This window comes from Pundamilia nyererei, unplaced genomic scaffold (genome assembly GCF_000239375.1).
Source record: "Pundamilia nyererei isolate P.nyererei 1_Seehausen unplaced genomic scaffold, PunNye1.0 scaffold00438, whole genome shotgun sequence".
In the NCBI taxonomy this organism is placed as follows: Eukaryota; Metazoa; Chordata; class Actinopteri; order Cichliformes; family Cichlidae; genus Pundamilia; species Pundamilia nyererei.
This window is the reverse complement of record NW_005187839.1, coordinates 144,713-172,074: the sequence shown is the minus strand read 5'-3', so window position 1 is coordinate 172,074 and position 27,362 is coordinate 144,713. Positions and strand designations below refer to the sequence as shown.

Sequence of the window (27,362 nt, the reverse complement as noted above, 5' to 3'; positions counted from 1 at the left end):
ATGTTTGGCACTGATCACCACCTGCACTCATGTATATATCTTTCAACGCAGCACTCTTAATTCTTACTCTCATGTATATATCTCATGTATATCTCATGCACATATCTTTCCACGTAGCACTTTTAATTCTTATTCTCATGTATATATCTCATGTATATCTCATGCACATATCTTTCCACGTAGCACTTTTAATTCTTATCCCTACTTTTATTTTTTCCATGTCTATTTAAGTGTTATTTATGACACCATGTTTGCACTGAAGCACCGCAGCAATTTCCTAATGTTGTAAACCTGCTCAACATTTGGCAATAAACCCCATTCTGATTCTGATTCTGATTCTGATTCTGTAGTCCAGAGCTACAAACCTGTCTGGTCTGGACCAACCCACCACTCCTGACAGGTGACCTCTGATCCTTTTTCAAAAATGATTTGAATAATCAACTAAAAAAAAATAAAAAAAAATCTGAAGCTGTACCTCTGAGCCTGACAGGCTGTGGTCCTCCAGGGCAGGTTTCGATTGGTTGTCCTGATTAGGGACGGACTCTGGCTTGGGGTCCAGATCGAGCAGACACTGTGATGTGTTGATTAGGGGGGTGGTGGTATTCTGATTCTCGCCTGGAGGATGCTCCGAAGGCGAGGGACTCGGGTCATCCAGGACGATCAGCACTTCCTGCTTCTGAGAGATAAAGTGGAATTAGAAACGTAATCAGAACTTGTATCTTTGTGTGTGTGTGTGCACGTGCAGGTTTACCACATAGCTGTTGTACAGAGGGTGTCCAGGTTTAGGGCGTGGAGGCAGAGGTGGTCCTCGCTTTGATGCCTTTTGTGCCTGTGTTTGATTGGCTGTTGAAGTAGGAGGACTGGAACTGGTCAGTGAAGGTGTCACCTGACTAGCAGCTGAAAGGGAAGGGGCGGGACTAACTTTAGACAGAGTTGGATTCTGGCTACCTGAGGAGGTGGAGTTGATGGCTGGAGGCGGCGGGCGCCCGGGGATAGATTTGATTGGTGGTGGACGAAGGGGGAGGAGCTTCACACTGGATGGACTGAAGGTAAAAGAAAGAGTATTATTAGTCAGGTAAAGATAAACAGGAGGTGTCTTCAAGAGAAGACAGCAGCAGTCAGCTGTAGCCCCTCTAACACCTACTACCTTACTTTCTTAATTTTGCTGGACCTCATTTTGCAGGTTCAGAGGTAATCACCTATGTAGACACAAAAATGCTTCATCCTCAGTCTGTTTATCTCTGGATCAAATCCCGCTGGACTGATTTGTTTGCATTCACTGTGAAATGCTGCTGGTTTATCTGTATGCATTATCTACAGTGATAAAGTAGAATAAGGTGGAGTTCTTGATGTGTATGGCTCTGAGGGTCGACTGCTGTATGTAGCTGAAAGAAGAGGGGCTGCTCCGTACTGCACCAGAGGTTAGTCAAAATTCAACTGAAACCACTCTCAGTATGTTTTGGGATTTTCAGCCTTTTTTTTTTTTGTTTTTAAATTGTGGTGGACCTGAACCCGGTCCTCTGCATTAGCCTTACAGCATATGGATCAGAGACACCACAGCCTCGAAATTCATTGCTTTGCAGCAAACTTCCATCTTTCCTAAAGCTTGGCTCTCTTTCTTACCGTGGCGGCAGAGGAGGGTCTGAGGAGTTTGGTTTTGTAGTGTTGGCAGTCTCAGGTTTGGTCTGGACCACAGGCCCCTTCCTCAAGGCCGGAGCTGGAGCCGGGCTCGGGGGTTTGGCTGGGGCTGGGGCTGGTCCAGAAGTTTTAGGGGCTGCTGCAGGTTTGGCCGGGACTGGGTTTGGATCCAGAGGAGTTGATGAGACTCCAGAGGGTTTGGGAGCCAGATTTGGGGCTGCAGGCAGAAAGCAAACATAATTTGCTTTAATTAAATGCATACATACTTACATAAAAGAAGAGCTCACCAATGACCAAGAAAAGGTGAACCAACGTTACACGCAAAAAAAAAAAAAAAAAATTAAAATAATTTTTAGAATAATTTGAACAAAATCTTGAAAATTTTCCTACAATGTCAAGATTAAACGTTTAAGAAGAATCTTTTTATTTTTGAATGACTTACGTTTTAGCCAAATTTTAGTGTGCGAACAACAAAAAACAAAAGCTAGACTTACAGAGACTCACACCAAGCACCTGTCATAGCTCTCTTCTTTCTGGACATGAGCGATGCTCCTGGTATGATGATGTTTGCTGACACAGACATCATCTGAACTTTACTTGTTTATGTTGAGATGCTTCAGCAATCATTTTTCTTCAGATTGCATTTCTATTTAAACCTAAATCACTGATCAGTAAGGCTTTAAATGTCCTTTGTTGCCCTCTGCTGGCAAAAAATGCATAATGTGTGCTTGAACTAAGACACAACAGAAACACGGCAAACTAAATATGGTTAACAACTTCTAGAGGAAAAACAGGCACTAACATTTAATTTGCACAGTGCTTCAAAATAACTTCCCAAATAAATTCCCAAACCTGTTTATGGGATGGTTACCAAGTGGTGAGTTTAATGTTGCTGGACCTCCATATTCAATTCAATTCAATTTTATTTATATAGCGCCAAATCACAACAAAAGTCGCCTCAAGGCACTTCATAGATACAGAGAAAAATCCAACAATCATATGACCCCCTATGAGTAGCACTTTGGCGACAGTGGGAAGGAAAAACTCCCTTTTAACAGGAAGAAACCTCCAGCAGAACCAGGCTCAGCGAGGGCCATATAAAGTCACCAACTCTTTATTAGCACATTATATTAATACTGAGTGATTCGGGCCTTCATTTGCGATCAAGCCTCAATTTCCCATCTCTTCTGCTGCTGTATGCCTTCCACGACAAGCTCAGACTAGTCTCTGACATGCTCTGATTATCTGAGTCCCTCCAGCCAGTCTGCATTCGATTTGCTTCCTAAATAAGTTATTTACATGTGCTGGCTTTTGTTTTTCCAGCAATCCAGAAGTGCTGTTATTGTTCCAAAACTCCAGGAAATCTGCAGTTTAATCAAACTACATGATGCTTGAGGTAGGACAGATTCACTACAGCTATGGTCATGTAGTTAATGTATGGCATACACAGAAGGCGTAATGATGACCAAATTCATTTAAATTTAAGTAACACACACAGAAGAATCACACTGCTTCATTGCAACACAGCAGCAAACATCCTGAGTAAGGACCGGAGTCAAGAACAGTTTCCAAACGGTTGTATAAGTCAGAATGCCTCCAAGCCGATTAGCTTCCTTTTCCAGTGCTGTCATGTGTTTTTTCTTTCCTGACAGCTCGCTGCCAAACAGTGACGTCAGACTCACATCGGTGGAGCTTGTTCACACCTGAGTCACAAACCAGCCCTTTTTCTACTGTTTGTACTCTGTGTTCAGTGTAGTGGAGACAAAACGGTGACCAAAGGAAAACCACGAGCAGTTTCACATTGTTTTTTGTTTTTTAAGTTTACATTTTTTAATCATAGTAAACATTTTTCGCTGTGCCAAAAAATACTGTCGTGCCATCGAGGACGAGACGTCTGAGCAGAACTGATAAGGGCGTCGATATCCCTCAATATGCACTCACCAATCTGAGGCTCACAGCGCATGACTACTAGCTGAGAGAAGGATAAATATATTTAATGAAAGACTATTGTTTGCACAACTTCATGCTGCAGCCAATAAACACCCTGGAAAAAATATCATACACACTTAAGCACACACACACAATTCTGGTGCATCAAACCCACAGCACACCACCACAACAACAGTGGGGTCTTGTTTCTCCTTACACAATCGCAGTCTTTTTCTTTCACAAGGTTTGGATTGCATAATGCATCACCCTCCCTCCTTCCCTCCCCCCTCCCTTCAGCACACACAGACACACACTCACATGCAAAAACACAAACCACAGAAAATCTCTTTGCAAGTTTGCAGATTTCTAAGCAGGACAGATTTGTGTCTCTAAGCTCTCAAACACTCTATTGTGCTTCTGCTCAGTGTCCACACACACACACACACACACACACACACACGTCTTACCACTTGCTCTGCGCGGTGCCATCAGTGCTGCTGGCTTGTTTGGGACGCCTGGACGAGAACTTCCAACTTTCACTGAAATGACAAAAAAATTAATTAAATAAATCAGAAAATAAACCTGAAAATAAAGTTGTCGATGGGGATTTAATAAAAATCTAATTCTAAACTGCTTGAAGCTGAGACACATTTATAACTTTCATGCAGTGCTTGCAGCTTGATGAGGGAGAATTTCTGCTCATCTTATTTTTGTTTTCATGAACGCAATTTTTCATGAAGCCGGTCTCAAATCAACCGATTCATGTTTAGACCATGCAAGGAGCAGAAGTAGTCAAGGTAGGTGAATGTAAATACCTGGAGGTCAAACATCCAAAGCAGCAGACAGAACTCAAGGACAGTACTCAAGAGAGGTGAAGAAGAAGTGCAGGCAGGGTGGGGTGGGTGGAGATCAGTGTCAGGGGTGATTTGTGACACTAGGATAACAATAAGAATGAAAGTTTCCAAGATGATAGTGTGAAGGAAGGATGGTGGATATTAGACAAAGGATGTAGAAGCTGCAAAGCAGGAGAAAAAGAGGAAGACCAGACGTTTGTGGATTTAGTGAGGAAGGACATGCAGAGGGTTGGTGTGGAGAGGAGGTTAGTAGGAATGGGTGAGATGGAGGCAGATGATCTGCTGTGGTACAGCAGTTACCATGTTTTCCACAGCACTGTTATCTTGGTTGACATCGTTATTTGTGACTATTTCACGAAGTGTAATTAAATGTCTCCAGTCAGTCCTCCCAGAAAGTCCCAGGCATTCTTTATTTCACCAGTAAAACCATTTTACAAAGCAGGAGGAAACATCCTGTAAATGGTTTATATTGGAGTTTTGTGCGATTAGCACTGATTCCAAAGTCAACATCTGGGCTGGTTTAGGGAATGTCCGCTGTTTCGGTGTCTTGGTAGACAGCACATTAGGTTCAATTGGTGTCATTTAAAAATAGGTTAGTTAATTTGTCTGCAAACTCAGGCCGAGACGGAAAGGACTTCACTGGTCCATGGAGGAGGAGACGGTTGCTCATTGTGAATTCTGAGATCGCAATGAATATGTATTCAGCAGTCAGTGAGGAGGCACCACAAACACTGACGCCACTATAAATCCCTGACAGAGGTTTCAGGGTAAACAGCGGATTGTATTTCAAATGTCAACATTAGCACAGGACTGGCTTCTCTTTTAACGGATAATGCTTCAGCATACACAAAACCAGAGGAGTGCCACACACAATGCCCAATAGGGCATTAATTGGGCATTTTTTTTAATCTAAATATATCAAACAAGCTAATTTAGCTCATATGTCTTTTAAGCCAACTTCTTTCTGATTGGCTATCACTGGCAAACAGAAGAGTTAGGTGGAGCTGCTGTGCCTGAAATGACATCATCACGGTCCACTGCTTAGAGCCAGCCTGGCCTCACAGTAAAGAAATCGATTCATCCCTGTTCATGGACATAAAGGTACTTTTTCAGTGCAGCTGTAAACAGCAATAATTGCGGAGTATTCAGGAACGACAAGCCACGACTCCCTGTCTGATCATTTCGTTCCTGTTTACAGGAAACATAGATAGCTGTCTACAGGTGCTGCCACCCTGTAACACATAGTTTGTCCAGGCTCTTCAGAGAAGATGTGTCACCGTGGCAACCACACAAATAGAGCGTTAAAACAGCTGGCAAGAGTTGCATTTTAACCAAAACAATAACCTTTTTTAAAGCAAACTTTTTAGTTTTAAATGCTGAAATTTAAATTAGTATTTTACTTTATGTCCAGGCTGTAGCCTAATACATTTTAAAGTCTAAATCTAACCAAATAGGCACTCATGTGGTCATAAAACTGTTTGTTGTCTAATAAGCTAATGAAAATGGGGGAACCGTGTATATAAAGGCCATTTCTAAACAGTTAATGATGCTTTTGTGAGAACCCTTGAATTAAAATTGCATTTCAGTTACATTTTGATGAATATAAAATCCAAATTGGTGGCAAAGCTGTAAAAACTTTGGTTTTATCTTATACATTTAGGTCTGTCCTTAAACAGACCTAAATGTATAAGACTGAGAAACAGAAAAAGCATAAAGAAGTTCCGGCTGCTTAGCTTATATTTGCACCCTGTTATCTTCGGGTCATCACGCTTAAAACTGTGAGTAGCATTAAAAGGAAAATGTTCCCATTTACTATCAGTAAATCCAGCTATAGCAGATTATCACAGCGCAGCTCTCAAGTTCAGTCAATGCTTATCAGCAGCAGCTACACCATCGGGTTATCTAGTAGATAAGCAGCACGCTTCCCTCTTGTAAATATTTGTGAGCTGAGCTGCACTTCTGCACATGTGCAGAAACAAAGAGGTTTTTGTTTTGTTTTTTTAAAGGACGAAGTTTCTGTGTTTAGTTTACTGCTGAGATATGTGGAAAAAAAACCCCCAAAAAAAACAAAAAACAGGAAATGTAGGTCAGCGCAATTTAAAACCTTTGGAGCAAAAAAAACCCCCCAAAAAAACCTGTAAAACAGCTCAAGTGACACATGGTCAGTCCCAACAGCCAGAGGCACAACTATCAGTAGCTGGTGGCTGTATTCAACGACAAGATACATCAATAACAATCATATCAAGCACTCATGCTGCTCCAACCATGATCTTTATCAATTACTGATTACCAAGAACTTATTTTGCTATGACATTATGTCCCCCTAACTTATTTCTGTGCCAAGTATAGTTTTTCCACAAATATATAGTTTGTCAGAACACTCATGTAAGTATTTTGGTTCTGGCTCTTATTTTGAAGGTTTGGTGACCGATAACCATGTCATTTATTTAGCACCAGGTTGCTGCTGTGGTGATCCTCCATATCATCTCCAAACTCATCCTCTGTCTGTGACTACAGAAATGTTTATCGTTTACTCTGACTGTGAGGTGGTCACTTCAACCAGAGCTTGCAACAGACTAGTTCACCAAGACTGCAGATTAGTGCTATTATTAGTCAATTATTATTATTATCATTGTTATTATTATTATCATCATCACAACCTATAAGTAAGCATGGCTGCACCTCCTTTGTTTGCTAATAGCACAATTCTACTTTCATCTGCTTCCTTATTCACAAGCACTCACTGAAGCAGACAGCTCTGCATGTTTGCTTGGAAGGTTTCCTGACACAACCTGGAATCAAACTAGGGATCTTTCGACTTTTATGGCAAATGTGTAAACCACTACAGTATGGGACTAATCTCTAGATACTACCACAAATGCTAAGCCTGCCATGTGAAATGTGAAAAACTGCTGATATTAAGGCACCAGCAGGTCATTATTTTTCTGCCACAGCACTCTTCGGTAAAGAAATTGAAACAAAGTAACAATTATGAATTAATAGTTATTAATTAATAACAATTATTAATTGTTTATATTGTTTATAACAACTGCAGTAGTTCCTTGGAGCCACCTGTAGGGGGCAGCAGAATGTGAATTGTGTTGAAAACTCACCACTTTGGTTTGTGGCGCTCTGCGTCGCTTCACTTCCAGTCTGGGTCTCTGTCTGTGATCCACCACCAACTTCCACCAAGGGCCTCGGGGTTAGAGTTGGGGTAGTGCGTCCATCGGTGGTGCTCTTATCTGGGTGTGAAACACCCACACTGACCCTGGGGGTGACTGGAGGTCTGGGTGGGGGTTTAGGGTCACTGAGACAGGGGGTTAGCTTGGGTGGAGGGGGCCGCGGGGCTGGGACAGGAGCAGAGGAGAGGGTTTCTGTGCTGGACTGGGGTTTGGGTGTTGTTGTGGGTTTCTCTGTGGGTTTAATGGGCTGTGGCTCCAGGCCTGGAGCAGATTTCAGTGATGGTTCTGCCGTTGTTTGAGGTTTAGAAGAGGGGGCTTCAGTAGAGTCCTCTGTGGCTGCTGTGAAACCTCCATCTTCCCAGAATCCCTTGGTGGACGGTTTAGGGCCAGGTGAAAAGTTTTTGGGTTTGGGGGCAATCGTGGGAGGGCCAGATTTGGCTTGTTGCCCCTGGAAACGAGGGCGTGGTCGAGGCTCGGGCCTCTTTGTGGTTCCGCTTTGTTTGTCATTACCGTCACAGCTCTCACTGCTCACCTGCTGCTGTTGCTGCTGCTCAAAGGCTTGTATCCTAGCTTTCAGTGTTGCCATGTCCTCCCAGTCGTCCTCGTCCTCCCCTTCCTCACTCTCTGACTGGCTCAGCCCACTGGTGTCGCCGCGGTTATCGGGGAAGCCCCACTCGTCTGAACTGAAGGCCTCGAGTAACTCCTGAGAATATTTCCCTTGAGTGACTTGTTGGTTAGCAGGGTCACTCGCTGCACGACTGGCTAACGTGGCCAAACCGTCCTCCCGCAGCTTCACCAAAGTCTGAACTTTAACCTCGCTGCTGATTGGTCGAAGGCCAGGCTTCGAACGAGGACGTGGTCTGGGTTGCTCCAATGGGACTTCAAAGGAAGTGGTGGGAGAAGTACGAGGAGGAGGCACATCCACAGTAGCAGAGCACTGATCCCACTGGTCAGTCTGAACACCAGAGTTCGAGGTTGAAGGTGAACCCAGATCAGTGAGGTCACAGGACTGTGTGTGCGTGGAAATGTGCGTGTCACTGCCAATGGGGGCAAGCGCTGATTGGCTGGCAGTGCTGGTGATGTCATCAACGTGAGATGATTTAGGAGGCTGGCGGCAAGGCGGCCGAGGCGGTTTCACTGCTCTTCTTACTGCACACACAGACAGAAGTTACTTTTACTCGATTACTTACGTATAAAATAAGGCTAAAGGCAGACAATACAGCTGGCTGATACAGACGAAACAGATAACATCCTGTTACTTTATGAAATGTAAAATAACAGGCAGCACGCCGCTCACTAGTTCCCAGGTAGACTGTATTGTATCGTACTGTATTTAAAACATGCACATAGTGTAACTACTGTAACATTAACCCCTGAATTTGGTACTTTGGCTGTCACAATATAGTTTTGTTGTTGTTATTTAGGGTTTTTTTTTTTTATGAAATGGTGGAGCGCCTCAGCTAAAATTAGTGAACTTTGTTAGAAAGCTCCACCCATAAAATATATGGGTGCAATGTAACAGACTAATAAAATTCTAGAAGTTAAGTCACTAAAGTACAAGCCTCTTATGATCTGCACCACACAGCAAACCACATTATTTGTCAGATAATACTATTTACAAATGCTATTAAAGTCACCAACAGCATAAACATTAAACAGCGGTCCAGGTAAATGGCGCACAGTGTCATTTACATTACACACTTGCTGTGAAAGAGATAATAACACATGAAGAATATATAAACTGAAACACCAAAAGCTAATAAAAGTGCTGAGGGCAGCGCAATGATGCAGGAAATCATGAACCATAATCAGTTATTTCAACGCTTGCTTATGTCTAATATGAACAGACTTTAAACATTTACTATGAGTGTGTTGACGTCTGACCCCCCACAGCCCAACAATGGAGATGTAGAAATCAGATTAGTTTTTCGCTACAGGTGAAATTCATGCAAAATAATTTTTAGTGCTTCAATATTCTCCACAATAAATAGCTCGTAAGTAGCAAAGGTGCAGCTGGAAGGTGTGGGCAGGGCAACACGACTGCAGATCTGGAACAGCGGCACTGTTTAAGTCATGACTGTACTGATGTGTTATTGATATATTATTGACATCACCCAGCTTTACAACCCCCCCCCCCCCCAAAAAAAAAAAAACTCTTGCCTTGTGGTTCTGGAGGATCAGGGTCAGATCCTGGATCAGTCTGCGTGGAGATGGTTACTCTGGAAACAGGATGCGAGGGGGATGCTGAGGCAGAGGAAGAAGTGGAGAGAACCTGCTCCTGTGTCTTCTCCCTGATCACCTCCTCGTAGGTAGGAGGCGGCTGAGTGAGAGAAAACCAGCAAATATAAGACACAAACATGCACTGAATCCACAGGTAGGACTATGAAACTTAATAAAGCCATTTATTTAATACAAAAACACCCCTGAATAAACACTTTACCTGTATGGCCGGAGGGATCGTGGGTCCCCAGATCTGTGCAGGAGGTGGAGGGGGAGGTGGGAACCCTCCAGAAGCTCCAGGAAACCAGGAAGTAGAGGTCAGCGGCTCGGCTGACAGGATGGTGATCTCCGGACGCCTGGAAACACGTCACATGTTAAAGGAAGGTTATAAAAAGCAAAATCTAAAACAGGACAACAGCAGGCAGGAGGCTCTGAAAGCTACACAGGTGCAAAGTTCAGAGATGAAAAAAAACATTACACACGTCACACAAGTGTTTTAGAAGCAGGTATGGAAACATACATTTTATCCTCACTAATTCAATAAATTCATTAAATATTAATGTATACATTTTCCTGACACATTGAAATTAATCAACTAAATCATAAAATAAAATTCTTTTCAAAAAGTTGTCAAAGGAGCTTGCAAAGAAAAGCGTCTGGACTTCTTTAAGTTGCTTGAAGACGTTTCACCTCTCATCCGAGAAGCTTCTTCAGTTCTAAGGTCAAATGGTGGAGAGTCCCAGATATAAACCTAGTGGGAGTATCCCCCCACAGAGGGACAAAAGGACCCCCTGATGATCCTCTAATCGCCTGAGCCAAGGTGTGAAACTGGGTGTGGGTCCCAATCAGCCAGAGTTTCAGGTGAGCTCACTGTGAAACCTGGCCCCACCTTATCATGCGAATTCCTGAGGTCAGATGGCCCAGGATGTGAGTGGGCGTTAAGGCGTCTGGGAAGGGATCTCAAAACTGGATTATAGATGGCAGAGAGTTGGTGTCGTAAACCCCCGCCTCTGTTCAAAGATGGTCGCTCACAGTGGACATAGATGGCTTCTTTCACTCCTCTTTCAAACCATCTGTCCTCTCTGTCCAAAATGTGAACATTGGCATCCTCGAAAGAGTCCTTTATCCTTAAGATGCAGATGGACTACTGAGTCTTGTCCTGTGGAGGTGGCTCTTCTATGTTGTGCCATGCGCTTGTGAAGTGGCTGTTTGGCCTCTCCAATGTAGAGGTCTGAGCATTCCTCGCTGCACTGTACAGCATACACCACATTGTTAAGTTTGTGTTTTGGCGTTTTGTCTTTCGGGTGAACCAGTTTCTGTCTGAGCGTGTTGCTGGGTCTGAAATACACCGGGATGTCATGCTTGGAGAAAACTCTCCTGAGTTTCTCTGATACACCGGCTACATAGGGGATGACAATGTTGTTGCGTCTGTCCTTCTTATCCTCCCTCGCTGGTGTCTGGTCTTCTTTTCTGTGCCTCTTTGCTGACTTTAAGAACGCCCATTTAGGATAGCCGCACGCTTTGAGTGCTTCCTTTACATGTGTGTGTTCCTTCTTTTTTCCTTAGAGTCCTTAGAGTCATTTGACCTTAGAACTGAAGAAGCTTCTCGGATGAGAGGTGAAACGTCTTCAAGCAACTTAAAGAAGTCCAGACGCTTTTCTTTGCAAGCTCCTTTGACTACGATGACCTGGATGACTGAGAACCTTCACAGACTTTTCAAAAAGTTATAATTTTCAGTTTCACTGAATCTAAACGGACGTTTAACTTCACTGAAAAGAAAAACTGTTTTTCAAAAAGTTCATTTCCTGATTTTAGCTTCAGGACTGTAATGATTTTTTTCACCTATATTTTTCTAAAATGATAATAAACTATTCTAATTGTTTTTAAGTTTTATAGCCCAAACAGTTTAATCAGTTAATTAAAAAACTGTTTAAATTTTTAGTCACATCAAAGATGTCAATTAAAACTTAAATGAAAACATAATAAAAAAAAATGCTAATTTTAGCTTTTAAATGAAATGGGGAATTAAATTTGAGACATAAATATAATTTTGTTTCATTAATTAAAAACCCAGATGAATCTCAGAATTCATAGTAAATGGTTTTAAAGTACCTTGTTAAAGAAGAAACAGGCAAACACACGCAGCTCAAAGAGTACACAACTATTTTCAAATGTTTACACGGGCTCAGATCCAGGAACCGTCCAAGTGTTTAAACGTGACGCAGGAAGGAGCTCAGTGATGAGCTTCCCCTCACATACACACACCTTACATAAAGCTCATTTACTCTAAAAGTGAAGATTAAAGCTTGTTTGTTGGCTAAAGTGTTAACATATTATCCTGAGTAAATGGAGTAACCATAACAACAGAATTCACAGCTGGATTTTACTTTTCTTTTCCCCGTTTCACTTCATGAAACATCTGCATGTTAAATATGAACCAGTGATGATGATGGCACGGCAGACTCGTACCTCCTGTCTCTGTCTCTTTCCCGCTCTCGGTCTCTCTCCCGGTCTCGCTCTCTGTCTCTGGGAGCCTCAGACAGAGTGGTCGACCTGGAAGAGGCTGATAGGAAAACAGAAGCCGCTTTAGAAAAAAGAAAGGCAAGCAAAACAAAGCAGAAAAATTCCCACTACAGAGAAGATAACAGTGTGGACACAATCAAAATAGTCACACGAACCAAGATGTTTTCCATCACTGCTAAAAGAAAAAAAAGTGGATGACTCCAACCCGACCCCGTCAGAATCAACTAATTTTTATTTTTTTTGTGCAATAACAAACAAGAAAAACAACCCTGTCCTTAAAACTATGATTTATTTTTAGAGTTAAAGCCCTCAAAAAAATTAGCGGATGGAAAGTTGGCACTTTTAGGAACCGTAAATCCAAGGTACAGGAAGTATCAGCTTCACTCCAAACACTGTGCACATTTTGTTTCATTCTTCTTGGTTCTATGTTCATTTGTGAGAGTGAATACTCACTTCTCTTGATGACGGCTCTGATAGATGACAAAGGACCCTGGCTGCACAGAGAGGACAAAAAGGAAACAATGAGTCATTTCATTTCACCTCTGCTACCTCACCTCCTCTCTCTCTCCCCCTGTTTTCCAGTGACAAACATAGCTCGGTCGTCCCAGTCAGTCCACGCTACTTGAACTCCACACATGAGCTCAGCATCCGCTGCCTTGCCTCTGGGAATCGCCACAATACAGGCAAAAGATCTAAATGATGGGTACAGTTCTCTAATTACAAACAATGAATCTGCGGTTTGTGCAGAAAACATTTCCTCATTTGACCTCATTAACAAGTCAAGAACAGTCACAGATTTGGTCTTCTGGAAATGCAGGATTTATGACTACAAGTTTGTTTTTTTACATCTAAACCAAACACGTCTGTAGACATTTTCCGTCCCAACAGTTCTGGGACACAGAGAGACGTAACAGTTTAATAATAATTTAAAACAACAAACAAACAACACGGTTCAGGTAATATCTCAAATTCTCATTCCAATGTCATTTTCTTTTTCCCCCAGACTTGTTAAACCTACTACTATCACCTCTGACGTCACTTTTTCCTACACACTTTGTGAGGATGCTTGACTTTTATACTTCTCATGACTTTTATGATGTACTTCCTCTATCAAATAAATACGTGGTAAAACCTGGATTTCACTTATAGTTGGTTCGTCCTACTTTTGTTTCATTTCCAAGACTAACATTTAAATGTATTGTTTGTTTACATTAATGTTTTACTGGTGTAGCATTAATTAATTTGAACAATCAAAATATTTACGTCACCTGACGTTCATTTTGCCCAAGGAAAGTGCTTAATTTATGGTAGGATGAATAAAAGACTATAAAAAGTGAGTTTTAAGAAGAATTATGGTCTCCAGTCCCTCTAGATGGAGACCGAAAAGAGAAGTATGACCTCCAATAGATACCAACTAAAAAAAGTTCCTGTAGTTAAAAAGCACCTCTTTGTAGCTTGCATCACTCTGCTCTGTTACAATAACAGTCTGTGCTGTGATTAAAGGGCCTGTGTTACTGCATGTGGATGTTTATGCGTGTCTCAAGTGTAAATGCTGCATCTGTTTTCTCAAACACTGGACGATGAAACAAAAGGACAAAATTCTATGATACTTCCTCCATGGCTTATTTTATTTGCTTCAGTGCCTCATTCAAATATGGTAACACTTCTGAAAACAGCATCATTTAACTAAATGCAATGATTCTTACATAAAGCACTTCAACTATCCCAGAGCATTCACCTATTATCACCCATTCACACAAGCACTTTTTCTATGCTTACACTGAAGATAACTACAAATTCAGGATTTCCGTTGACTTGGCCAGTAAAGGGCAAAAACCAGGAGGAGCGAGCACTTTAGCGACAGTGGGAAGAAGAAACTCCCTTTTAACAGGAAGAAACTTCCAACAGAACTAGGCTCAGGGAGGGGCGGGGCCATCTGCTGCGACCAGTGTTGGGGAGTAACGGAATACATGTACCGCCGTTACGTATTTAAAATACAAAATATGAGTAACTGTATTCCGTTACAGTTACCGTTTAAAAAGGTGGTATTCAGAATACAGTTACTTTGTTGAAATAAATGGATTACACTGGGGTACTTTCCTGTTTCATATTGTGGCGGGTCAGGACTGTTTGGGTTTTGTTTGACAGCTACGTTCTGTTGTTCCAGGCGGCAGCGTTACGGTTGCCATGGTTACAGGGCGACGCTCTCTCTCTCTGCGACTGTGTGTTTCCTGGGTGAGAGAGCGCCTTTTCGTTGTTGTTGTTGTTGTGCTAAGCTAACAGGCAGAACGCTACAAGCATAGCTCTAAAGAATGTAGCATCATGTTCAGTGTAGTCCGTGTTGCAGGGAGAATGGACTGCCATACACGTTATGGGTCTGTGAGCGCGAGGAGGGAGAAAAAGGGGAGTGGAAAGGTACGAGCAGTCATCGAGGAAAAACGGGAGCTGGAAGCATGTAAATATAATAATAACCACTGCAGCCAAGAAGAGTGCCTGACGAGCCCAGTTGTAAGTAAGCTATTAAGACTCGACTGTACACTGTGTTCATGTTTTCCTCCGAAAGCAATAAGTTCCGTTGGAGCAGCCTTTCAACGCCTCTCTCTGTCTCTCGCAAGCAAAGTTGACCCACACAACAAACACACAACAAAGTAAAGCTATTTTTCGGCTACGAGCCGACAGGGACCCCGCCGTATTAGCCAGAGGTCCCTTTACTACAGTTTGGAGTCGCGGACCTTCAGTAATAGTAATAAATCACACAGCAATAGTACATTCACGTTGTTGTAAAAAGCATGATAATATATTAAGTAATCCAAAGTATTCAGGATACGTTACTCTCATTGAGTAACGTAACGGAATACGTTACAGAATACATTTTGGGGCATGTATTCTGTATTCTGTAATGGAATACATTTTAAAAGTAACCTTCCCAACACTGGCTGCGACCGGTGGGATCACCCTAACGTTGACCATTAGGGCTGAATTCACAAGATCTTAAAGAATAAAAAAAACTGATCTGTTTTTAGTGTGACTTTAGTTTTCAGTCACCTGATTCCTGAGACTTTGCTGGCTATACTTTAAAGAGCCATATATGATATACTCCAACGGTGCAGCTAGGGCGGTTAGAGTCGGAAACGCCGATCTGTATGCTTACTCTTACATAATACTGCATAATTTTATGATTCAAAGCAAAACTCATGTGACTCAGTCCTCAGCTAAAGGGTGCAGAATGAGTCACTTTCATGGCAGCTCCCTTAAATGAATCTTATTTGTCAGTTAAATGTGTTTTTTCACCTTTACAATCTTCTAGAGCCAAGAACCCAGTCTGCACCACTGGATGGCCAAAAACCTGCAGCAAAATCACTAATAACTCAAAAAAAGTTAAAAAAAAATAAAAAATAAAATATACAGTTATTCCTGCTGTGTGGATACTGGCATTATTACACAGTAGGGAGAATGTTTGAAAATTTCCACTCTGATCAACACATTTCAATACAGCACACTTACTGGACTCGCCCACTTTGAGGTCACATTGGTCAGATGAGCTGTAGAGCAAAGACTTTGCTGAAAGCACATTTAGCTAAAATTCCAGTACAAACAAAATAAATAAATTGGGAGAATTCCTTGGTATTCCCAAACTGGGAGCATGTTTATCAAATAGATAGACCATTTTCCCAACTGTCAGCAATCCCATCTATCACAGCAGACATTTCAGAAAAGGTGAGCCAAAGCTCTTCCTTTTTAAATGGAAAAGTATTTCCTAATCTAGGAAGGTTATCTAGCCAGACTCACCAAGACGATAACAGGACGCGAGGACGGTTCTTTCTCTCTTTCTGTTATAGATCAGCCTGTCTTTTGACTCTGCTGCTCACCCTCTCTCTTTCTGCCACGGAGCTGCTAACTATGAACAGACACACATGACTCACCCCTGACACTGCCCAAACACACTGCTTTACTTTAAACTGGTGGAAAAAATGTTCCTTCTATCCTCCTCTTTCCACTTCTCCTTGTTTACTGCAGAGAAAGGTTGAAGAAAACACGATGCACTTATTAAATGTCAGTGAAATACGCCTCTGCTCAGCAAGCTTTGTTTACACCGTCAGAGGTGTCAGTTTGACTGGGAGAAGGTATGATTTGTAGTTTTTAGGTGAGAGTCGGCAGGAACAATGAACCTCTGTGCTAATGTAGCTTTTCTATGTTTCAAAAAAAAGTTTTCACTGGTTTTCTTCTTTTCCCATTACATCATTGTGGGCTGTGTGCAACTGATTGCTCAGCAGTTCAAAAAACATTTAAATGCAGTAAGACAAGTGAACCACTTGTTGTCAAAACAGGTGTTTTTAATGGCTCCTAAGGGCCCAGATTCCTATGTGGATTTAAAAGCCTACTGGCACAGAGAAACTGTGCAATAAAGAAAATGGCAGATACCTTTGGACAACAGCTATTTCGTAGATGGTCATCCAAAGGAAAGGAGACGATGATGAGGTTTTACTTTAACCCATAAAGACGACATTTGACGACCTCCCTGTAGCCTCAATGACGAGTTTTGACACCTCAGTTTATATTAGTAAAGACTTCACGACCACTAGAACAAGTTCTGGGTTTTTCAAGGCTAGCTATGGTAAGGTGAAGAGGCAGGGACTACCCTCACCAACATCTGACGCACACCCACTCATTTTGTTCTGGAACCATGACACAACCCCCTCAGTTAATAAAAAAAAAAAAAAAAAAGACGAGCTTCACACGTTATATTCGTCCAAGGGGGCTTTGCAAATGTTTTAAGCATCTTGAGCGTCTAGAGGTGGGAGGTCACTAAAGGTGATCTTCTGATGTTATAAAAGCAACCTGCGCCTCTGTAATAATATAAGTCCTCGGCATGACAGATGGTCTTTCCTGGTGATCTTATGGCCTCAATCACTAGTTCCAACTTTCACTGATATTAATATAATGTTTATTTTGTAAATTATGGCCCTCTTAGTGTCCAATAAAGCTCGAGGCTACATGTAGTGTAACAAGTCACTACTGTATCCCATGAGCATCCCATAACCTGTGTCTAAGGTGACATTTAGAGAAACTACCGTTTTTGGCACTTCTTTGGTTTTAAGTTTTTATTCAATGAAAGTTTGGAAAACAGAATCAGTTTTTAAAAAAATGTTCTGCTTCAGGTGAGAAGACTTGGCCAAACATCAGTCGGTCAATACACAAAATAAAGTCTCAAAAGTTACTTAATGGAGATTCTTTGACTTTCCACTCACTTCTGTATTCAGTAATAAACTTAACCTGCCATATATTTGTGCATTTGGATCCTCTCACAATCACTTTGGATTCTTTGTTCGACGTCTTTTAAGTGATATAAGCTCGACAAAAGCAACACTTTGTTACACACACACACACACACACACACACACACACACACACACACACACACACACACACTTTTTAAACCCGGTGACTTCCCCAGCTAGTTGCCATGGCCACCGGCCAACAGCCAAAATACTTTCAGGAGTGTGTCAGGACCACAGACGAGAGGGGAGAAAAGCATTCCCTGGAAGTCTGCAAGGATACTGAAGAAAATCCTCCAAAGCTGCGCCTTTAACCCAAAGACGCCTGATTCGTACTGTAAGGTAAATCCTTTTAGAGGGTCAGATCAAAGCAATCAGACCTTTTACCTGGATTCAACTTCAAACGCACCTCTCCAGGGCAAACTGTCTGTTACATGTGGGAGAGATTAGACGCACCCTTCTTCAAAGCACTTAGTCATTTTTGCAAATACTGCCAGCAGAGACAGTGAAATGTGAAACCTCCTACCTGTGACGATGCTCTGGCTTATGTCTGTCAGGACGACCTGGGGAGAGAAAGAGTGATTGTAAACCAACAGGCACTGTTTAGTCTACAGAACTCAGGAGTTCATGTGGGCAAAGAGCTGAAAAGGCTTTAGACCAGCTCAGTTATTGCTTAGTAAAAATAACTTATATAACTTATTCTGGTTTTCTTGTGGATCATATGACGTAATTTACACCGACCGTTCAAATTTATTGGCTACACTTGTTTAAATGTTCATTAATATAAACATCTAATTAGATAAGCACATGGCAGCACCTCAGTGCATTTACGCATGAAGACGTGGTGACCATAACCTGCTGAAGTTCAACCTGAACATCAGAATAGGCATTGAAGGTGAATTAAGTGATCCTGAAGGTGGCGTGGTTGTTGGTGCCTGATGTGCTTGTCTGAATATTTTATATTGATTTTCCCACACAACCTTTACACGAGGGATTACAGAGAACGGGCCTCTTACTACCAGCTGATCATCATTGAAACACCACAGCCTACTTGAGTATTGTTGCCGGCTATGTCCATCCCTTCATGGCCGCAGTGAACCCATCTTCTGATGACATGATGAACACACCATGTCACAAACCATAAATTATCTCAAACTGCCAAATTGAAAGTGAAAATATCTTCACTGTACTAAAATGAGCTCCACAGTCACCAGATCTCCTATTCAATAGAGGACCTTTGAGATGTGGTAGAAGCAGGAGATTCACATCATGGACGTGCAGCTTATAAATCTGCAGCAACTATGTGATACCAACATGTCAAGATGGACCAAACTCTGAGGAATGCTTTGGGCAGCTTGTTGAATGTGAAAACAAAGTGTTTACATTGACCAAAAGTCATTATTAAAAGTACTAAAAGTTCCTCTGATTATAATTTAATGTGTCCTACATTGAAATGAGAAACAAAATTTTAACTTCAACCTCAATAACGTCGTTTTGCATTCCAAAGTTTTAGGCTGAAAAGACAAAACTGTTTTTATCTTGGTTTGAAAATAGAAGAATAAAGATTGATTAATCCTGGTTTAGTGCAGACGAAAAATAGTGCCACCTACAGAAACTAAGTGAAGACAAAAGGAAGAGGATGTCACAATCATCCTGATAAGTCATGTGATCACCACAGAAAAAAGTTAAGGGAGCATTTGAATTTTTAACAATATGAACCACCTCCTATAATGCCTTCAACAAGATGAAGAAAGCAAGAAAAAAGAGAAAGGAGGAGAAAAGCCAAGAAAAAGCAGAGCTGCACTTTCTGTGAATGTGTATTTTTCCATTTCCTACCTCCTTTTTCTTCTTCCTTTCCAACCCAAACTGATAACCAGATCAGTATGACCTGCTTAAGTCCAGAAAAACTAGATGCTGACGTGTGTGCAGAACTTGCTGCAGATAGTTCTTCTTTTCAAAAACTCAAAAAAAATGTCTCTCTTTTCCCTTCAGTGCTTTTTCTTCTTTTCCTCTACTTTCTGTCCCTGAAAAACTCCAACTGGACAGCCCGTCAGCTCTGGCTAGGTTCCTGATAGGCAGAGGACATCCAGGAAGTGAGGCTGCAATTGGCTGCAGACGGATTCTGCTGGAGTCATCAGAGTTTTAATACTTCCAGATGTTTGTCCTGCGCAGCAGGCTGGCTTAGCTTTCTGCTGGAGCTGCATTCAAACACGCAAGATGCACACCGCAGCAGATTTCACTCAGCGTTCGTCATCCACTGGCTTTCTTGTGTGCCACGAGGAGGTCAGAGGTTAGTGAGGAAAAGGGGATTTGGACAGTTTTTTCCCCCCAATGAAGCTTCCTTAGATAGTAGGAGGAAAGAAATCAACACTCCATTAAAGTGGACATGAAGCACTAAATGTATTAAGCTCATTTACGCCACGGAAGTTTAAAGCATTTTTTAAAATCTAATTTGATCTTTGATTTTATTTAAGCACTTTTTTTTCCAGGTGACAAGTGGAATTAAAGCCTTCTTCCCATTCATTTAGAACAGGGAGGCTTCTGCCCAAATAACTGCCAAAAGGCATTGCCAAGATGGCTGCCAAGCGGCTGAAAATTCAGTTACAATGCCAGTTTAAAGTCTTCCAGAGGGAATGTTTATCCTTGAAAACTGTGGCACTCACATGAGGCATTTATCACCTGTCACTCTCACAGATGAGCCTGTGTGGAAAAACATGTGACTGCTCAATAAAGCCTTTAAAAATATGCAGCTCAGATTTTTTTTTCTCCTTTTTTGCAAAAGGTCAACTACTTTCAAAGGTATTCTTTTTTTAAATGTTCGCTGTTCACTTTAGCTTCTCATCGAATGTATAATAACACTAAACAGTGCTGGTAAAATAAGGTTTTTCATTAAGCTACACGTCCCGAAGCTAAGAAAAGGCTGAATACGAACCCTAACCTCAGATGCCAGAAAAATTATTAACAGACTGTTTTTAAACCCACAGAGAGACAATAAACCACAGTCCAGGAATGCTGCACAAACAGACGCACACACTGTATTTGTTGTTCTGACTGTAACTTAATGTCTCCATATGGTTTACAATTTTTAATAAACAATGTCTTCATGTTGCAAAATATTCTGCTATTCAATTTCTCAAGTTAGAAAAAAAGTATCTGAAACACATTTAATGAAAACCAAGTGAGCTCAGCTCATCAAATGGTTGGGTTTCATTGCACAACAACAACAACAAACAACTCAGACTCTCACACACTCCCTGATATATGTATTTTGTGGTTTAAGGCTATATTAGCTTCTATAGGTGATGAGTTGTCTGGGAATTATGGATGTGTTCTGTTGTAGTTCAGTACGGAGCAAAAATTCACCTTTGGATATGAACCTTTATTAATTTGAAAGCTAGTCCCAGCCTGTTCATGTCACGCTGCCCGATGGCTCCATGGCCGGGCTGCACTTGTGATGCTGCTCGATATCATTCACCTCCTTCCTCTGACAGGATCTTATCTCATAGTTAGACTCCACCTCCATTTTAGACTCCAGCTCAAACATGTTTGGCTGATACAAACACAAACCAGAAGCTTCCTACACAAAAATCCCATCCCTTGCCTTCAGATATTTGTATATTCAAATTCAGAATTTGTTCAAAGAAATAAAAGTAATCCTAACTTCCCATTTTCTCTGTTTCCTCTTCCCTAAACACCATGAACAGAAATCGAAGAGTTAGTAGCAGGCCTAAAAAACAAACAAAAAAAAACTCCAGAGCAGATGAACAGTACCTGACAGTCATCTCCTTAAGAAACAGGAAAAGCATACCTCAGTCATGGTTTGGCCTCCCCAGGGTGTTAAGGTCAACATTATTAATCATATTGGATGCAGTGTGGCTGTAGCTCAGGAGGTAGAGCACTTTGACTACTGATCAGAAGGAGAGTGGTTCGATTTAGCCATTTGAATCAGCTGTGTTTGATCAAGGACACATCTAAAACCTGCAGGACACCGGCACTCGAGGCCTGGAGTTGCCTACCCCTGCACTAAAGGCTTAGAAAAAAGTGACTGGGTGAATTTATTTGGTCTTTGAATGTGGCATGTTATATAGAGTGGTTTGAGTACTCTGGGAGAGTAGAAACGCTCTATAGAACAATGCCATTTCCCATCACGTTGCCAGAGAATGGAACAAAAGGTAGCCAACAAAGAAGAGCTCTGCCCTTCATGAAGCCCGGAGAACTATTCCTGAAGACTACTTAAAGAAATGACAATAAAGGTTGCCTAAGAGACTGTGTTGAAGAATAAAGGTGGTCACCTTAAATGCTGGCTTTCAAGAATTGTACAAACTCTGTTTTTGCCTTGTATGCTGCATTTTCATATTTGTTTCTACATTTCAATAAACTTCTGAATCCATTTCCCATTTTTCTAGCAAAATATAAAGAAATGAGGATGGTTCAAGACTTTTGCGCCAAATATGGACAAAATTATTCTGCCACACTATTTGAATTCAAGAGTTTTCAAACTTCCACAAAAAAAACAAAATTAATTAAATAAATAAATCACGCAGTGTGCCTTTACAAACATGAAAAGGATGGGTCGCTGTAAAGAGTTGTCTGAAGAGTTGTCGGAATAAGCCAGTTGCTTTCTAGATCTTCCATCATCAACTGTGAGTCGTGTTATTGCAAACTGGAAGTCTTTAGGAACCACAGCAACTCGACCATGAAGTGGCAGATCAGATAAAGTTACAGGGCGTGTCACCGACTGTGTAAAGGTCATCAGCGCACTGCTGACTGAGTAAATGTGGTACTCCAGTCTTCCTTTGACATCAACATGAGCACACACACGGTGCACTAGGAGCTTCATGCTATAGGGTTTCAATGTCCAAGCAGCTCCTGTAGGTGTCCCAAATAGCAAAATTGGTATGGCCCGGATCTGGCCCACATACTGCAAAGAATGATGGCCCTTTGGTGGCCCAGATCAGGTTTGCTAGAAGTGGCCCACACATGGGCCAGCACAAGGCTAGTTGCAGACACACTGGTGGTCCTTTGCTGGCCCAGAACAGTTTCAGCTCTGACCCCAGATGTCAGCCTAATGTGGACCTTAATCAAGCCATGTAATAACAACATGTGCCAGAACATAATAGTGCAAAAGTAACATGACGAAACTCTGTTTGGACAGTGAATGGACTGATTCTTATATAGCGCTTTTCAACCCTCCCGGTTTACTCAAAGTGCTCTTTACAACATGCCACATTCACCCAATCACACACTTTCTCTAAACTGAGTGCTTCCTACATGAGTGCTACCTATTCACACTCTTGACATGCAGACTGGAGGAGCCAGGGATTGAACTAGGGCTGTGCGATATGACCATAATCTCATACCCCGATATAAGACATCCATCATCCCGATAACGATATAAATCACAAAAATTTAACATTTTCTGTAAATTCTGTGAATCTCGGGCAGCTCGACTTGCAGGAAGTGTTTTCAGCTGGGCGTTGTGTACCTGGAGTTGAGACTTTTAACCGATGCATGAAGTTATACATTTTTAAACATAAATTGTAATGGCCGCCGCTTTCTTTGTGAATATTTATTACACGGCGTGCTGCGGGGAAAAGCCTGTTCTAACGTTTGAGTCTAAGGTTTATTTTTTAGCACCTAACGCCTCTTTTTTGCTTCTCATCCGTAAAAATCCTGCATGCTATTTCATGGGATTTAGTTTATTTTGAAAAGTCTCAACAGGATCTTGAGCTTTATTGTGAAAGGTTAACATGCAAAACAAACAAGCGGATGGCAAAGCCATGCCATTGTTTTATCATCGTGGTTGCTAACGACAACACGTAAAAACAGTCACTTGTCCGTCCGTAGTGTCGTGATATTAAATATAAGAGAAAGAGATAACTTTAACAAATTAATATAGCCACTAGTGACCATCAAAACGATGAAAAAAAATTGGTGTAAACACGAAACAAACGATAGCGTAATATGAAACGATAGACGTTTTTATATTGTCATCCAATATATATCGTTATATCGAACAGCCCTAGATTGAACCACAAAAAATGAAGACCTGTTTTTTGTGAGCCTGGGCCACATAAACTAAACCATAATTGGGCCAGATGTGGCATGCCATTGCATAAACTGTGCCATCTGCGCCAGGCCTGGTCCATATCTGGATGACCACTTACCATGCCAGAAGTCAGCCAGCAATGCCAGCATGACACCAGATCCAGGCCAGATCTGTCTGCTATGTGGGGTAATGTCTATGTGGCCCAGTTCTTTGGTCAATGTAGTGCACATGTGCCCGTGTATTGACCATTCGCAGCTTGTCTTTTTCGAAATCCAAAGTCCAAGACCACCGATGTTATGGTCACCCCATCTACCTTTTCCATCATCTCTGATGTATGATGCAGAATAAGGCTGCTGATGAGGAATGTTTGCTAAATTAGGGCAAAAGATGCAATGATCTCACATTTAAATGAACAGTCTTGTTTTGTTTTGGTCACAGATTACAGTCACATTGTGCCAACACTTCCTCAAAGTACAGCCTGTAAAAGTTGTTTTGGTTTCCTGTCTTTAAAAAAAAGGTATGCTATATATATATATATATATATATATATTTTTTTTTTTTTTTTTTAAATGTAGGCCTTCTGTACACAGCCACTTCCTTGCCACAGGACAGTTAGGAAACATACAATTTTCTACCCATGTACTATGAATAACCATAATTTGTCACGTTAGTGAGTATTTGGTATTGCAAAGTCAAAACAACTGTGTAATAAATATAATTACCACTTACAGCTCCATGTTTAGCAAATGAAATCATAAAAGCACCAGTATTCCTCTCTAGCCACCACAAAAATATCACCCAGGATTAAATCTAATCTCATGCAGCCTAATCTTTAAGCCTGACATTACTCCCAGGATGACTTAGAAACTTTACATAACAACCAGAAAAAGACACACAGGTGGCATTGTGTCAGTTAATCATGTCAAGACGCGGTGGTAATTTCTCCAAAAATGTACCCGCCCTAACCACAGGGCAGAAGCGAATGCATCATCTGAAGAGTTTCTTAAGAATTACAGACTCACTTTACTCACGCACTAACTGAGAAAAGCCTAGAAGAGTCAGGACAAGTTATAATTTAACTTCCCCGAGAGATACAAAGAGGAAGACTTGGTCATTCAACTAATGGTTGTAAGTCCTGGCACAGGCATACACAAACTTTGACCCCAGTGTCGGCAAGTTCACATCATGATATAAGAATTTACAACCCTGAGTTCAACCAGGCGACACACACTCATCTACATCACGGCTTTCTAAACAAACCTTATCAGAAATGTGTTTGTGATTTCCCTCGATTTGCTAAACAAAAGGTGGTCTGAGGAAAAAATGACAAAGCACTCAAGTGCTGCCAAATCTAAACTGCCTGCTTGGTCTGAGATTAGAAAGATAAAAGAAAGCTAGGAAATATACACACATTTTAGCGTTCATGCTTTAAAAATAACAATCAAAAAACGTTGCCAACTAATTTTTAATCAGATAATCAGTTCTAAACATTAACGCGCTTCATAAAACGTCTCTTATTTAAAGGTTTTAGACCTGAAATGTACACCAAGTATCATAAACGCTGTCCACACTGGATCCAGGCTTCATATTTTGCCTCTTAAACCCCTAGGTGAGCGGCATTTTGAGCCTACACTGCACATTATATGCATGTCAAGGTGCCGTTTTATCAGTGCTGTGATAGATTTTGCGGGGATGCTAAACATTCACAGACGAGGAAGGGAGGGGGGGTCTGGGATCCCAGAGCTGCTAAACAGTATGTTAAGATACCTTTTAATAGAGCAAAAGTGAAACAGAAACATTACCACAATGTGAAAATAAAGAATAACAGAGAATAAACCTGACAGTTTGTTTGCTTTGAGCTTTATCGGTGGAAATGTGGTCATATAATATCAAACCTTGGGGGTTGTATTTCCTTCCAGACTCGTGACAGCTTATTTCTTCCTTATGTATTAATGAACTGGATGTCTATCAGGTGGAAACAGTTTAAAGCAAACGCATAAAGATGATGTTTGTGGCTCTTTCTTTACCTCTGGAGGCGTTGGGCTGTCGTCGGACCACTTGCTCCCGAGTGTCCCTCATCACGCTTTCCTCCTCTTCTTCTGAGCGTGCCTCGGCCATTTCTCCTTCTTCTTTTACTACCTTATTTTCTCACTTTCTGTCTTCCTCCTTCAAATTGCTTCTCCTGAGTATCTGTGGGAAACTGGAGCTGTGTCAGAACAGAAGCAGCGGCGGCGACAGGCACATTATTTATTCTTCCTCTTGTTTTGGCTTCGTCGCCAACTTGCACCGCGAAAGCTCAAACACCGTCAACTTTAAAGCCCCAACATGACTTCCAGGGTTAGCTGAACACTTCCACCGCGTGTTCGGAAGATTTCGAGGCGAGAAAAAGCAGTCTGTAAAGTCTTAATATACAGACAACAACTATCTTTGCGGCGAGTTTCAGATGACACTTTCTCCAAGCTTCCCTGTTTTCCCTGGTCGCGAGCTCGGCGCTCTCCGACGCCGTGACGTCACCAACAGGGAAAAAAACGCGGAGAAGAATAATAAATAAATATGGAGGATTAAACGTTTAGTTTAGTTAACTTAACGTCATGGTGTGCGGCAGTATGTGCTGGGAGAAGTAACCAGGTAGAGAGGCGGAAGAAGAGGATGAACATGGGTGGCGAAAAGTTGTTGTTGTTTTTTTAAAGTGCACCTGACCTAAACTGTAATATACCAACACGCAAAACGGCAAATATATAACTGCAAAGTAACAAAGGGGCCCAAAACAACTAGAAAAGCCTCAAAATGTCCTGAACGCCCAGACACAAAAAGTGGGAGAAAATGTTCTCCCACGTGCAAAATGATGTGCAAAGAAACCCAGAATTTGGACAAAGAAGCACAAAAATCATTCAAATGACACAAAACAATCTGAAACATCTTCCACGGGGCGCAAATAGTGGTGCAAAGTAGTACAAAATAAACCAAAATGTCTTAAAATAGAAACAAAAGTTTCTATTTTAAGACAACAAACAAAAGCTTACACTCTAAATACAGTCATGACTGAATTTGAATTGGCACTTTGGTTATACTGGCTGGGAAAGTTTGCTTACTATTATTCACCTACCTACTTGATTTCCACTTGATGTCCACACAGACTCGTGGGATGGTTAATGTTTAACATGAATCCTGAATTTATTAGTGTTTGCATCATTAATTCAGTTACGTCTACGTTGATTCTTGTAAATGTGTAATGGATTTCCAGTGTGCGTGTGGGCAGGAACAGGGTAAAGGTCTGGCTTTTAATAGATCATGAGTGAGACTATTGTATTGTTAAATGAGCCATGTAGTGCAAAGCTTCAGGGGTGTTAATTAAATCTTATTGAATGGATAACATACACTTTTTCATTCACCGTGTGTTTATACACCACTCTACATTTAATGATTTGTTATTACTATGATGAGCCTGGTTCTGGCTGAGGTTTCCTCATTTTAAAAGGGAGTTTTTCTTTCCCGCTGTCACCATAGCTCTTGCTCACAGGGGGTCCTCTTGTTGTTGTGGTATCTCTGTATTATTGTAAGGTCTTACCTTACAATATTAAGCACCTTGAAATGAATTTTGTCATGATTTGGCAGTATATACATAAAAGTGAATTGAATATCTGCCTCTTAAACGATTAAGCTAATAACAAGTACTCTGAACTCTCTACAA

At 41.4% G+C, this 27,362-nt stretch overlaps 1 protein-coding gene across 2 annotated transcripts in view; it reads right to left on the bottom strand.

Annotated features, from left to right (window-relative positions):
- The window catches only part of LOC102192012 (proteoglycan 4-like), a 29,971-nt gene extending 3,796 nt beyond the window's left edge, over nucleotides 1-26,175 (bottom strand). Inside the window, exons 1-11 of one of the 2 annotated variants that reach the window (XM_005753561.1) lie at nucleotides 25,699-26,175; nucleotides 18,149-18,185; nucleotides 12,800-12,840; nucleotides 12,293-12,386; nucleotides 10,044-10,179; nucleotides 9,764-9,923; nucleotides 7,535-8,752; nucleotides 4,035-4,106; nucleotides 1,624-1,855; nucleotides 752-1,043; nucleotides 476-676 (exon numbers count right to left, since the gene is read on the bottom strand). In XM_005753561.1, coding sequence (XP_005753618.1) covers nucleotides 476-676; nucleotides 752-1,043; nucleotides 1,624-1,855; nucleotides 4,035-4,106; nucleotides 7,535-8,752; nucleotides 9,764-9,923; nucleotides 10,044-10,179; nucleotides 12,293-12,386; nucleotides 12,800-12,840; nucleotides 18,149-18,185; nucleotides 25,699-25,789 — 2,574 coding nt within the window. In that variant the 5' untranslated portion in view covers nucleotides 25,790-26,175. The remainder of the gene's footprint in view (nucleotides 1-475; nucleotides 677-751; nucleotides 1,044-1,623; nucleotides 1,856-4,034; nucleotides 4,107-7,534; nucleotides 8,753-9,763; nucleotides 9,924-10,043; nucleotides 10,180-12,292; nucleotides 12,387-12,799; nucleotides 12,841-18,148; nucleotides 18,186-25,698) is intronic. The other variant, XM_005753562.1, reaches the window with a different exon arrangement.
- Nucleotides 26,176-27,362: the final 1,187 nt, after the last annotated feature.